The sequence below is a fragment of the Nipponia nippon genome, unplaced genomic scaffold (genome assembly GCF_047370975.1).
Source record: "Nipponia nippon isolate SJK-2023a ecotype South Korea unplaced genomic scaffold, ASM4737097v1 scaffold_3, whole genome shotgun sequence".
NCBI classification, from domain to species: Eukaryota; Metazoa; Chordata; class Aves; order Pelecaniformes; family Threskiornithidae; genus Nipponia; species Nipponia nippon.
In genome coordinates, this window is record NW_028262347.1 from 17,105,959 (window position 1) to 17,119,711 (window position 13,753).

General features: G+C 36.7%; 1 protein-coding gene across 8 annotated transcripts in view; it reads left to right on the forward strand.

Annotated features, from left to right (window-relative positions):
* Positions 1-13,753, forward strand: part of KIF21A (kinesin family member 21A) — a 91,902-nt gene that overhangs the window by 36,065 nt on the left and 42,084 nt on the right. For all 8 annotated transcript variants that reach the window (XM_087765079.1, XM_087765075.1, XM_087765076.1 and 5 more), the window contains exons 4-11: positions 86-235; positions 954-1,088; positions 4,221-4,388; positions 6,210-6,325; positions 9,776-9,971; positions 10,766-10,955; positions 11,696-11,759; positions 12,648-12,851. In XM_087765079.1, coding sequence (XP_087621205.1) covers positions 86-235; positions 954-1,088; positions 4,221-4,388; positions 6,210-6,325; positions 9,776-9,971; positions 10,766-10,955; positions 11,696-11,759; positions 12,648-12,851 — 1,223 coding nt within the window. The remainder of the gene's footprint in view (positions 1-85; positions 236-953; positions 1,089-4,220; positions 4,389-6,209; positions 6,326-9,775; positions 9,972-10,765; positions 10,956-11,695; positions 11,760-12,647; positions 12,852-13,753) is intronic.

Genomic DNA, 13,753 nt, shown 5'->3' on the forward strand with positions numbered 1-13,753 from the left:
TGTTTGTGCCACGCACAGATTTGTTAGTCTTTGGAGGAATTCCTAAAGTAATATACATTTTTTTATCTTTTTTTTTTCTCCTCAGCTTTACAATGAAGAAATTCTTGATCTGTTTGATACCACACGTGATATTGATGCAAAGAATAAAAAATCAAATATTAAAATACATGAAGATTCAGCAGGAGGAATTTATACAGTGGGTGTTACAACCCGAACTGTGAATGGAGAATCAGAGGTGATGACTGAAAATAAATCACTCTGTAGCATACCAAGTGCTTTCTAAGGATGTTGTTTGTCTGTTTTGATAAGCAGTTAAAAATAGAGGTTATGCTTACTAACATCTGCATCTCAGACAATTTAGGTGTAAAGTTTAGCTGAAATTTTTATTTTCTTTAGTTTCTATAGACTTAAATCTGATAAATGTCTGATATGAAATGCATATCACTTTCACTTAATGCTAGAAATAGGCTTTTGCTAATAGTATAGTTCTGCTGGGAGAGAAAATTTTGGCATGTGTGTAAATCTAATCTCCCAAATCTTATGTTATTTTTCCTGTGACAGGAAAGCTTTGCACGATGACTGTTGTGATGTAAATTGCCATTCATTGCTGTGCATTGCAAATCTCAATACAAATGTAATTGTACTGTACATTTTTGAAAAAAGTACAGAAGTCATCCATTTTTGCCGCAGGTGAATGGAAGGAAGATTGCTGTGTTACTACCAGGGGACAGTAAAAAGAGGGGTACAAAGACTTAAGTGTTTTCTTTCAGAAACCACAAAAAACCCCCTTTTAGTTTGCTTATTTAAGAATCTTTGTGCTTTTAGCATATAGGAACTGAAATCATAGCAAAGAGAAAAAGCTTATTTATATCCATAACAGTAAGTGTTATAGGAACACTTTTTATTTAAACTGCAAGCAATGCAATGTACTTCTTTTCTTGTCTGTTTTCTAGATGATGCAGTGCTTGAAGCTGGGGGCTTTGTCTCGAACCACTGCCAGCACTCAGATGAATGTTCAGAGCTCACGGTCACATGCTATCTTTACTATACACTTATGTCAAACCAGAGTCTGTCCTGCATTTAACACTGTACGTATCTTTGCTGTTACTAAACTTCACTTTAGTAATCATTTTTCAAAAAGTGAGTATTGTTTTGGCAGCCACTGCTATTTGAATTGCACTTGGTAGATATGCTACAGTCATCATCATGCTCGATGAATTTGCTAAGCATTATAATAATTTGATTTAATCTGTGCATATGTAACCATCCTCTAGCCAGAGGCAACAATAAACTGCAGCCTCTTACATGAACCTGCCCATTCTCCTCTAGCATTTTCTTCAGTATTTCATTGCAACATAAACAAGTAAGAAAGTTAAAATGTAATTTGTCTTTAATTGGGAAAGCGTTTTTAAGTGTCTTAGTAGTTAGTGGGTTTAAGCTTGCAGTCAGCTAACTGAGAATGCTTGGATATTCCAGATTAAGTGTTGATATCCAACAAGGAGCAAGTAGAAAAACATCTGATTCTGAAGCTTAGCATATTTATTTTAAATGGATATATATTTGGGGTTCAGACATGTTGTTAAGTCTGTGCACTTAACCTGAAATTTAAACTATGAATGTACATGGAGCTGTTCTGTAGAAGATTTTTTTTCATGCAAATGTTCAGTAGTTAGTTCCTGTTGGTGTACCTCGTAAGGAGGAGAGTTCTGAATAAATCCATACTACTGAAAACTACAGTAGCTTCAGGGAGACTTAATTTGATTATTCTAAAGGTACCAAAATTTTTACATACTTTGGTGAACTCCTAAGTACCTGGCTAGCATTTTACACATAGATACCATATTTTTAAGCATGTGGAACGGTGAATTGAATTTGTAGTGCTTTTTTGGGGGGAGGTTTTTGTTTTTGTTTTTGTTTTTTTTTTTTGTTTTTTTTTTGTTTTTGTTTTTTGTTTTTTTTAACACTACAAATAATCATTTGCAGGCAAAATGAGGGTTACTTCCTGGTCCTTTGTGGTATGTAGACCTGCTTTATAAGCCTGTTAAAAACACTTCTTCACGCTTTCCATGCTGAAACTGTGGACCTGGTGGTGTGGGCAGCTGTCTGTCTTCTCACTTGGGAGGGGCTGGCATCACACTTAGAGCCCAGACAGGGCACCTCAGTCACTGCATAATGACACTGCCTGCTCAGAGGTTTTGTTGAAAACTGTCCATGTAGCTGGAGAGTGAGATAACTCACCTGGGAGCAGGCTGTCAGCACAGCAATCCACCTGTACTGGAGCACTTGCAGCCTGCCCCACCAGCTGAGCCACCCACAAGACTCTTGCTTGGCCCTGTCTGGTTTTTAAGAGGTTTGTGGCCTTTTGCCTTGTGTCAAAATGTGTTTTGTTCCTTCTTTTTTTGGGTATTTGACTGTCTGGAGCAGGACATTGCTGGATCCTGAATCTGAAGACAGCACCCTCTTCTTTCCCTGCAGTATTTAGGAGTAGAGATTAGACCTGACGTTAGCCTCTGAATGCTCCTGGAATACAAATTAATACGAGCCCTTATTGGGTGGCCAGGAGAGCTGCAGCTCAAGTTTCTGTTGTTGCTGTCGCCTGTAGACAACCATTTTGGGAGACCTTTGTTACTAGAGCAACACAGTTGCTCAGATGACGGTGTGGGCTCTGTGCCTCTGTCTCTGTGCGTGGTCCCGGTGCCCGGGGTGGGCAGGCAGCCAGGGCTGCAGTGCACAGACACGCTGCTCCTCATGCTGCATTCACACCATCCGTGCTTCTCAGAAGTTTACGGATATATGTTTGGTTTACTAAATAAGCGAGAGAGAAAGGATGTGTTAATCTTTGCAAGAAAGAGAGAATGATCCACCAGCAGTATAAACGTCAAAATAGCCAAAAAGGTGTGATAGTCCAGTCTCAGGGAAGTGGCACGATTCCTGTTCTCTTCTGAAACTGCTACAAAAGGAGATCACTTAAGAAGCATGAGGTGTTTAACTACTGTGCGAACAGTTTGGTCTGCAGCCACAGGCATTGCCCTTTGCAATAGCGGACGGAGCTGTGGGCTAGCTGACTAAGGACATAAAGATCATTGCCACAGAATATATGAGGTTTTTCTAAAGAAAAAACAAAACAATCCATGCTTACTGTGATAGAATACTACTAATAAAGCCTGTAGATTGGGCTGTGTGAATATAAGTCCAGTCTACACTTGATATGTGCCTATGACATGCTGCCATGGCAAGTAGGTAGAAATTGCCCTGCAATGCGTATCTTAGCAGGAAGGTCAGGAACTCAGTGATTTAAGGATTTCTCATTGTGTTGCTTTCATGACAACAGGTCTAACTGCACTTAGAGTAAAATAAATCTCTGGAGCATGCGGTACAGCTACACTAATTGACAGAAAAAAACTTGGGATTATATAATGAGAAAGGATAATTTTACTGCTGTGCTTTGGGATGTGAAGTGGACAGAGGCCGAGGCTACGGTACCTGCGCGTAGCGCAGTGTGTTCCTGGGCAGACTTACTGCATTGATGGAGGCATGTGTCAGGTGCCAGTCATTACAGCTTACTTGGGGCGGGGGGGAAAGAAAGGAACCACTTCTTTCTCCCTTATTCCCTCTGCTGTCCTTATTTCCTGGTCAAGTCAGAAGTGCTGGTGGAATACTGGCTGCTAAGAAAACTGGCTTAAAAAAGTAATTCCTAAAATAAAGTTGAAGAATCATGCCACAGGGAAGCTGATGATGGGGTTAGAGAGGTATAAAATCGCATATCTTTCAGTTATTTGGCAGGTTTTTGAACTGGTAGTTTAGGAGAGTAATATCAATACTTTTTTTTTTAATTTATTTCTTTTGACAATTGATTTAAAACTTGCGTTCCAGGAGAGGTACAAATTTTGTTGCCCAACATGCTGATGAGTTTTTTTGTATTTTTTAATATATGTATTATCCCCTACCCTGAAACAATTGTATCCCATACTTAGAAGTAATAGGCATATTGGTGTTCATGTGCATCTAGAGCTGGGTCTTCAAGAATGATATGTTGGTGGATATGACTAAAATGGAGGTAGTTTTTTGAGAGATACCGATGTTGTTAGAACGAGTAAATAGCGAAGGAGATGGACATTGCAAATGAGTAGTCTTGTAAATAATAGTTGATTGAATTTTGCAGTAGTCAAATATTAATGTGAAAGATCTTACCAAGCTTTATGGGTTCTTCTTTATTGCAGGATAACACCACTGATAACAGGATAATATCTGAATCTTCTGAGATGAATGAATTTGAAACTCTTACTGCTAAGTTCCATTTTGTTGATCTGGCGGGATCTGAAAGGCTAAAGCGAACAGGAGCTACAGGAGAAAGGGCAAAAGAAGGCATTTCCATCAACTGTGGACTAGTAAGACTATACAATTTGTTTCCATAAGCTGTTGGCAACATCTTCTCTTCCTTTTTGGATCACTTGTTTTTAGTAATCCCTGAAGTAGAAATGCATCATGTGCAGAACAAGGACTGTAGCACGAGACATAACAGTATATATTGATTCTTACAACCAAGAAAATGTTAGAAAGCCAGAACCCAGTACTAGACCCTAACTAGCAAATTATAGTACTTATAACTGTCGTTAGTTATATATATATAGTTAAATATAGTTAGTTACTCTAACTTTTAAAAGACATTGCAGAGATATTCCTTTTACTTTTTTATTTTTATTCTGTCAAGACCCTAACAATTGGAGAACATTACAAGCAGTTTGCAAGGAGTACAGGCATGTAAAATGTGGGAAATGAATAAGATTCATTGATCAGTAAATGCTGGTTCTTTGTTACAATTATGAAACATAATGTAAAACAACCCTAGGCAAAACACTTCGAAGTAGAAATAAAATTTTTAACTTATCACATCACCTCATTTTTTTTTTGTCTGTGTACTGGCTCTCTATAGAGGTTTTTTTTAAGTAACTATTAAATGTTTTATTTAATTATGACTAGACTGAAAAGTAGTGATTATCAGTGGAGGCTGTAGTTTCGCGCCTTTGTTTTGAGCTACTTGGCTGTGTGGAGGCTCTGTGCAATTCTCTTTTAAAGACTCAAAAATACATGAGTATTTTATATGTGAAAAATGTCTTTTTTTTTTTTCTGGTCTAATGTGCAGTACCAGAGAGGTATTCTGCAACTAGAACTTTCTTAGTGATTCTCTTGCCATCATGACAGTGGTTATATTCTGTAGTTATTCTGGTTATATTATATGGAAGAGAAAGAGAATTCAGTTCAATTTCATCATTGATATAAGCACAAAGCCAACAGAAATTTGAGGGTTTAGATGACATAGACAAATAGGATACAGAATGCACGAAGGTGAAAATCAGTGTGATGGAAGTAATATTTTTATATGATCACAAAACTTTTCATTTACAGTGAATTCCAGCCCTCAGCTTTGGGAAACAGATTGAAAGTCATTTAAACACCTCAAAGCAGACACAGAATGTGGTGTATACACAGTTCTTCAACTGCTGGATGCAGCAAGACTATTTTCAAGACTAAAAATTGGCTGTATAGGATGCCATCTAGAGGAATGTTCTTCAATTTGGCATATGATTGAAGTACATGCAGTTGCACATTAAAAATAATTTTACAGCCAAATGTTGTTTATAAACATGAATTAGACTCTTTTAGCAATGAAAGAGGATAGCCATGGACTACATAATTTCAAGCCTTAAATGCTTATATCTTCATCAGATGTTCCTTATTTCATATCTGTAAAGGTAGTACATTTTCATATAAATGCCCCATATTTTATTCTAAATCTAGCATAAACAGATTGATAAAATTAATTTGTATGTATTAAGAATATAGTTACTGCTAGAAGTAGAGATCAGCTTTTAATAATCATCAAAAGTAAATGTTTCCTACATGCAGTAGTTCTAACTTTAGTTTGCAACTGACATGAGATATCAATAGATGGTGCACAAAAATTGTGCTAAGCACTTAGCACTCGCAGATACTAGACTGCAAGTCATCTGATTCACTGTTGATAGCATGAAAGTTTATAGATATCTACTGTAAAATGTGAAAGTCTTCAGAAATATTTTTTTATGTTAACTTTCATGAGTATATTTGTTTTTTCACAATATGCAGGCCTCTGTTCACGGCTGTTTTTGAAATAAAACTACTCGGGAACTGATTCTAACTTGTGTGTTACATGATTTGGTGTTTTATAGCTGGCACTTGGCAATGTAATAAGTGCACTGGGAGATAAAAGTAAGAAGGCAACTCATGTACCATACAGAGATTCAAAGCTTACAAGGCTACTTCAAGACTCTCTTGGGGGAAACAGGTATGAAAACTAGAACATTGTGTATTTCATTATGTACTTATTTGTGTTCATCCATAATCTTCAGAAAGTAAAATAAACATTAAACAATGATAAAAATAGCCACTCTTTTTGTTGGAGGGAGGTTCCGAAGATAAATTACTGTCGTGATACAAAATGCTGGCAATGCAGGGAAAAGATTTTAAACAGGCTTTTTGCATCATTCTTTTCAGTGCTATTGTAGCTTTACTAGACACGAGGCTTCAAGTTACTTAGAAGTTACCATTTCCAGGACAAGTCCTTTCCATGAAGACATCTTTAGATTATAGACAGCATAAATGGTAAATCTTGTTACTGTGTTATAGCCTTATTAATTACAGCATAGTTTAAACCTGTGATGAGTTTCTCCTGCAGAGATTTTTTTTTTTTTAAATGGTGCTTAATTGTTTGTTCTGATCGCCATATGCAGGAGCTTTGAGTCAGCTTACCATAGGCACTGCCATCTCTTTGCAAAGGTTGCGTATCTCAGGGTATGGTGCATACGTCCACTTACCTGGTTTTGGATTAGAACCCAATGAAAACAAACTACTGTATCACCAGAATTGTTTGTATGAACCTGTTCTGTATACCTGCTGCACAGACAAGGAAGAGAGGCTTTGGCCTCCGGAAACTTTGTCTAAGCAAACAGGTAACATTAACATGTACAAATACAAAAGGGACCATAGTTGAATATGTTTTAGCAAGGTAGTACTCTCATTCCTCTATTTAATCTAATATGGCTGACTGCTCTTTTTAGGAGGGCGGGAAGTTTTCTGGGCATTTCACAAAGGAATAGGGAGAAGTGGAAGAGAATTCTTAAATCGTTGCGCTGCTCTTGAGATAACTTCTGCACACCCCGCAGCACTATGAGGAAGTGCGAAGAAAAGCAAAGAGCAAGACAAAACAAGCAAAATAAAGGCTAGGATTTTCAGAAGTGCTTAAGGGAGGAAGAAACTCAAGAATTATGGAAAAAAAATCAGCAAAAATCAAGAGCATAGCTCTTCTAAGCTCTTTCTGGAAATAACTACAAATAGCATTTCGTGACTAAATTTGATATCAAATACACTAGCTCATGGGTGTTTTTTCAAACCACTTCCAAAATTGTACTTTTGTTGAAATATTGACTCTAAAATATTTTCCTGTCTTAGAGCTCTGCTGCTCCCCCTCCTGTTCTTTAGGAGAAATCACATAGTTTAGTATACAACATACAGATAGCAAATGCTGTCCCAGAGCATTTACACGGATATTCAGATACATTCTTTCTGTTTCTGCCTGATGTTAAATTTGTGGATACCCCCTGCCAGCACCACCTATTTTTATTTATGTGATATACATGCTAAGACATGTCAAATTAACAGTTTGCCGTTAAGGAAGAGTTCTACATATTATCACAATTTGAATATTTTCTTATCCATGCTTTGGCAACCAAAAAGTGTGGGAAAGCTAAATTTTAAATGTGCTATTTTTCTTCTGGGAAATGAGATTATGGAACAAGCTAACAGAAATCTAATAGCCTTCCAAATTCTACTCTAGGTATTACAGTCCACATTATAATTTCTCTTTTGCAAATACCTAAAAAGTGATTCAGGTTAGATTGCAGTGAGTCCTGAGTTAACAATGATGAAAGCATTGTATCATTGTACTATTCTCACCATAATCCTGACTTTAAATATAATGCTGTAACAGTTCTGAAGCAGCATTTAAATATCAATGTTTCTCGAATTATTCAAGTAAGAATATGGAATATCGGTGTTCTTGGAAAGGATTTTTGTAATGTATAATATGAAAAATGAAAACTTTGGGGAGGGTAGCTTAAAGAAGTGGTAAAATAAAGGGAGTAGAATAGTTATTTTAAAAATTAGTTCATTATACAATTCAGATAGGAAAGTGGAGTTCAAGTTATCAGTTTTCAATACAGACACCTAGCAGAACCAGTCATCTGAGTTTTAGAAAAGTAATCACATTCTGAACTGAAAGCACAAGTAGTCCTGATGTCAGTATTAAAAAATTATTCTTAATCTCACATATTCTTATTTTGAGGACTAAACTCAAACAGTTGGGGAACTGACACAAAGGTATGCAGGAGGGCTGAGGAAGAGTTGCTGAAACTGAATCTTTCTTGTGTCCTCAGGCTAGTTACTTTTTCCCGTTTAATTTTCCAGTGTGTATGGTGAAGGTAATTGTTTGCCTCACAAAGGGTTGCGGGGATTAATTTGATCGTCTCAGTTTGAAATTATGGAAGGTGAAGATCAGAATCCGGTCTGCCTAATGCAGATATTGCTCCATTGCCCCGGAGACAGTGCAGTCTTCCTAACACAACTACCTGAGCTTTCACATACAACAGAGAAACAAATTGCTCTAAAGCCTGCTGGGGAGGACTCAGTCCATCAAATGTAGGTGTTTTCCCCTATCTGTTGAGAATTTAGGCCGTGAAGGCACCTTCAGAATATGATCTACAGCTGGAACTCTGGTTCTGACCCCTCTAGGCTGTTCTCATCTGATGTGAAATGAGACTGTGCTCCAGGGAGCAAGGGAAGGGACGCTGGTTCCTCCATCTGCCTGTGGAATGATTAAACCACTTGGTTGGAATGAAGAATTTTTTGCTTTTTTCTGCTTTTGTCCCACTGGTTCTTGCTGGTCTGTCTGCTCAATCTTTCATTTGGAGCAGGGAGTTATGTTCTCACCCTGCATATCCCATGATGGAATGGCTAGAGGGTGTTGTAGGAACCTGAAAGAAAGATGGTTGTTTATAGCCCTCTCGGGCCTAGGGCTCAGGTTGTGCTGCTCTTTGTGGAAGTGTTCTAAGCAGTGCTCATATGAAATGTGGAATAAATAGTTATAGCCAGATGTACTAAGGGTAAGTACTAGCTTTTGGGCTCCTGTTGGAGAACAGGAGATGATTTGCAGTGGAGCATTTAGGCAGTTTGGATCTTGGTAGAACCTGAGGTAGACAAAAAGTACCTTAGGCAGTTGTGCGCATGCATGGACAGCTAAGATGAGCATTCAGGCAACTTTCAGATTAAGTAGGTAGGAACCTCAGGAATTAATGAGTAGGCAGTCCTGACTACTGTGTGATCCAACTGACTGCCTAGGACTTTAGGTTGATCTTAAGTACTTAAATCTCAGTTTATGTATAATTAGGCAAACTGAATATAATTTGAAAAAGATTTCTAGGAATACCAATTAATTGCTTTTATAATTTTATAGGTAGAACAATTAATGATCTAGCATCCCCTATGCTATGCTAGGGTGATACAAGATGTAACAGTGCTGAACTTTGTGGTTGACAGTCATCTTCTGTGAGTTGGAGGAATATTCTTCACAAATGTTATGAAGTCACTATTTTTGTTTCACCTTCTACCTGAAGACCCCTTAGCTTCTCTGTACTCTTTTTGTTCTTGATGCGTAATGCTGACCTGTGTTTGTAACTTGCAGTCAAACACTCATGATAGCGTGTGTGAGCCCTTCAGATCGAGACTTCATGGAAACCTTGAACACGTTAAAGTATGCCAATCGGGCACGGAACATCAAGAACAAAGTGATGGTTAACCAGGATAGGGCTAGTCAACAAATAAATGCTTTGCGCAGTGAGATTACACGGCTACAAATGGAACTCATGGAATATAAAACAGTAAGTTCATGCTCTTAGGATTTCTTCTGCTTCAAAATGCTTATAGTTTTACAGCTTGTTTTTCTGTTGGCTACTTCCACTTCATACACTAAAAAAATTTGAATAGCAACCCTAATTTAACACTTCTAATTCCAGTGATTACTGGAATTATGTTTTTATAAAACTTAGATTGCATCCCCAGAGAAAGGATACATCAATGAATGCCAATGACATCAAGAGATGATACATGCTATTTGCTTTTTGAAAGGCAAAAATTGACCTTGTCATGCTCAGCAATGAGAAACAGTCACATAAATGAATGTGAACAGTTATTGTGTAGCGCTTTTAAAAACTTACCAGACAGCCAGAACAATTTGTGTTTTAAAAATATATTTTAAATTATATAAGCCGAGTACTCATACTACACAATGCCCATTTCTTCCTGAAATTTTAAACAAATAATGTTTTCAGCAATAAATGTGGTTACCAAACAGTGTCCTCCTCCTTTGTTATCCTTGAGATAATATCCTGATTTGATAAAGAATTGTCTTCTCGTTTCTTAACCTCTTCAAGAACTTGTATTTCAGCCTAAAATGGAATTACACGTGCCTCAAAAGCTAAGGTGTTGGACAGACACCAGTGTTTTGAAAATGATCCATTTATCCATTGTTTTAATCTTTTTGAGAGAAGATTATCTTTCGCTATGAGTGCCTATTTGGAATTTCAAGTGATCTGTGGATTGCCTTTGTCAAGTTAAAAATTTTTGATTTGTAGGTTAGCCTTTAGTAGTAATAACATATATTTACTTTCTTAAGGGTAAAAGGATTATAGATGAAGAAGGCGTTGAAAGCATCAATGACATGTTTCATGAAAATGCGATGCTACAAACAGAAAACAACAACCTGCGTGTTAGAATTAAAGCAATGCAAGAGACTATTGATGCACTGAGAGCCAGAATAACTCAACTTATGAGTGATCAGGCCAACCAAGTGCTAGCCAGAGCAGGTATGCTGCGGGTACAGGGTGTGTGTGTGGGGGGGTGTGTGTGTGTAAACTGCTTAATAAGTTCATGAACTTAGATCAGGTATATGTTCTTGCTTCATGGGTCCCATGGAATGAAGTGATATCTTTGTAACAGTAATGTATCCCTGACAGGGATAGGGCCTCATCTAATTCTTTCCTCTGTTTCTGGAGACTTCTAGTAACAGAAAAAGTTTGGTACCCTGATTTGAACATTCATTTAGGACCATGGGCAACATGAAATGCGAAATAATACCTTTGGATAGGAATTACTTGTATGCTTAGCTATGCATGGACTTAAATATTTTGCATTGAGTGAGGACCTGGACACAGATGGGTGAATGTTGCCTTGCTTTTCACCTCATAGAATAATCAAGCAATTGACTTGCCATGACTGCATTGTTCTTTTTGTGCACTGTTTGTCAGGTTACTTTTGATTTATGGTACATGCATTGTTAAAAGGTACTAATATGGAAAACAAATGAAATAGAAAAAATTACTTGTAATAATCGTGATCACACAATGCGGAGGAACCAAAAAATTAATGCAGTTTAAGGAGGAAATATATTTTATAAATCAGATAAGATCTAAATGTGTAGCCCATATGACTGTTTATCTTTGCTGGTACCTTGTGCCTAGTAGCTGTATTCAGACATTTATACTGTTATTGTCCTTTCTCAATCTTTCTCTTCTCCCCACCCCACCTGTCTCTTTGTCCTTCAAAGGAGAAGGAAATGAAGAAATTAGCAACATGATTCATAATTATATCAAGGAAATTGAAGATCTCAGGTATTTGCATAATATGTATTTGAGCAATTTTTATTAAAAAAAAAAAACAACACCCCCCCCCACCCCCCCCAAGAAAAACACCAACCAAAAAACACCAAAAAACCCCAAACAAAAACAAACCACCACCTAGAAATGTTAGAAAGTAAATACTTCAGCTGTTTTCCTGTGTGGGGATTACTTTAGGACAGTGGTCCTTCAGCTTCTAAGACCAGCTGGTGTTGCTCTTGGCCATAGAAAATTAGAATGTTAAAGATGAAGCTGACAACAGAAATGAAAATAAGATGTTGCTTAAATAATGATGTTGACTTGATATTGTTCCACGAAGGACAGCAAAACTTGGAACAATTGTTTTATGGTAACTTCATAACCTTGTATATAAATGATAGTACTGAGAAATTGCTTGTTACAATTTAGTGTGAAGAAAAAAAAGCATCTGCTTTTCTTTTAAATTTAAAAAGTATTGAATATTTTAGATATTTTTATTTCTCTGTTTCTTGGAGGTGTATCATGCAAAAAAAACCCCAAAACCCAATCTGGCCTATTACCAGTTAGCATTAGAGCTACATAATACTGTAGCTGTTGTGTAATGTGTATATACATACAACGTATGTAGATATATATCTGTACGTATATATGTGTGTATATTTATTCAGACATTTATATTTATATGTATTCTGTCTAACGTATATGATATATGTACACTATACTTAACCGTTGTGTCAAATGGTCTCATGAAGGGATTGACTTCACTTGTATTTTGTGAGACTTCACCTTGGTTTGTAGTTTCTTTTTAAACTGAAGGTAATGCACTGCAGTTACAGATGCTAAAGAGTATACATCTCATGTGTTAGCAATGCTTGTGATTCATGGTCTACATTTTTTTTTAAGAGCAAAATTATTAGAAAGTGAAGCAGTGAATGAAAATCTTCGACGCAACTTGTCAAGAGCTTCAACAAGATCCACGTACTTTGGTGGACCATCAGCATTTTCTGCTTCTATGCTTTCTTCGGAGAAAGAGACAATGGAAATTCTAGATATAGCCAAGAAAGATCTAGAAAAGCTGAAAAAAAAAGAAAGGAAGAAGAAAAAGAGGTGGTGTATGAATTATAATGCTATTTGTTTCCTTTTTATTAGTAAAGAGGTGTATTTTTTAACCACCGAGACTTTAAAATTATTTCGTTGTTGCTGTGTGGGTTTGGATCCCACACTGCTTCAAACCCTTCTACACGTTGAAGTTATAGGTGTTTTGCATCTTTTCTTCCAGCAAAGTATGCAGTATTTGTAGAATGAATGTCTGTTGTAATGAACTTTTCTATATAATTATGTACAATGGTAAAAGCACAGGTGCTCTCCATAAATTTTGATATTTTATAAAAAATTTTAAAAATGCATCTGAAATTCAACAGAAGTTTTCAAAAGTAAAACTTATAAACTTTTATCTACCATATGTCAGAACTGAAACAGCTTTCTGAAGAAAAGATATTCTGAATAGCTGGGAATTCTTTGGTAGCTCTTGGAATGGCTTCTTTTGCTTTATGTTCTGCTTTTATGAATGTTTTTAATTTGAGGTTTCCTAATTCTCTGCAACATCATGCTTTTGCTGGTTTTTGCTGTCCAGCTTCTCATCTACTAAAATGCTCATAGACATGGGTATAAATGCCTGTTCAGACAGCAGTTAGTACAGCAAGGATCGGTTTGTGTACTCGGAGACTCTGATTCCATTAGAGATCTTTTGCTTTTCCTTGAAATTTTCCATGCTCCTAATCTATTACTACATCTACTAATGGACCTGCAGACGGCTTTTACAAGTTAAGAGTAAAACTAAAACAGTATAAGCCTGAAATGTAGTTGAAGTACGAAGTAGGTTTGAGTTAGTGATATCTGCAATTTGAGGTCCTACACCTATAAATCCATTCACCACGCAAGTGACTGATACTTGTAGAGAACACTCATTTTAATAACAACTAGGTTCTTCCTTTGCATATTATTTTTCA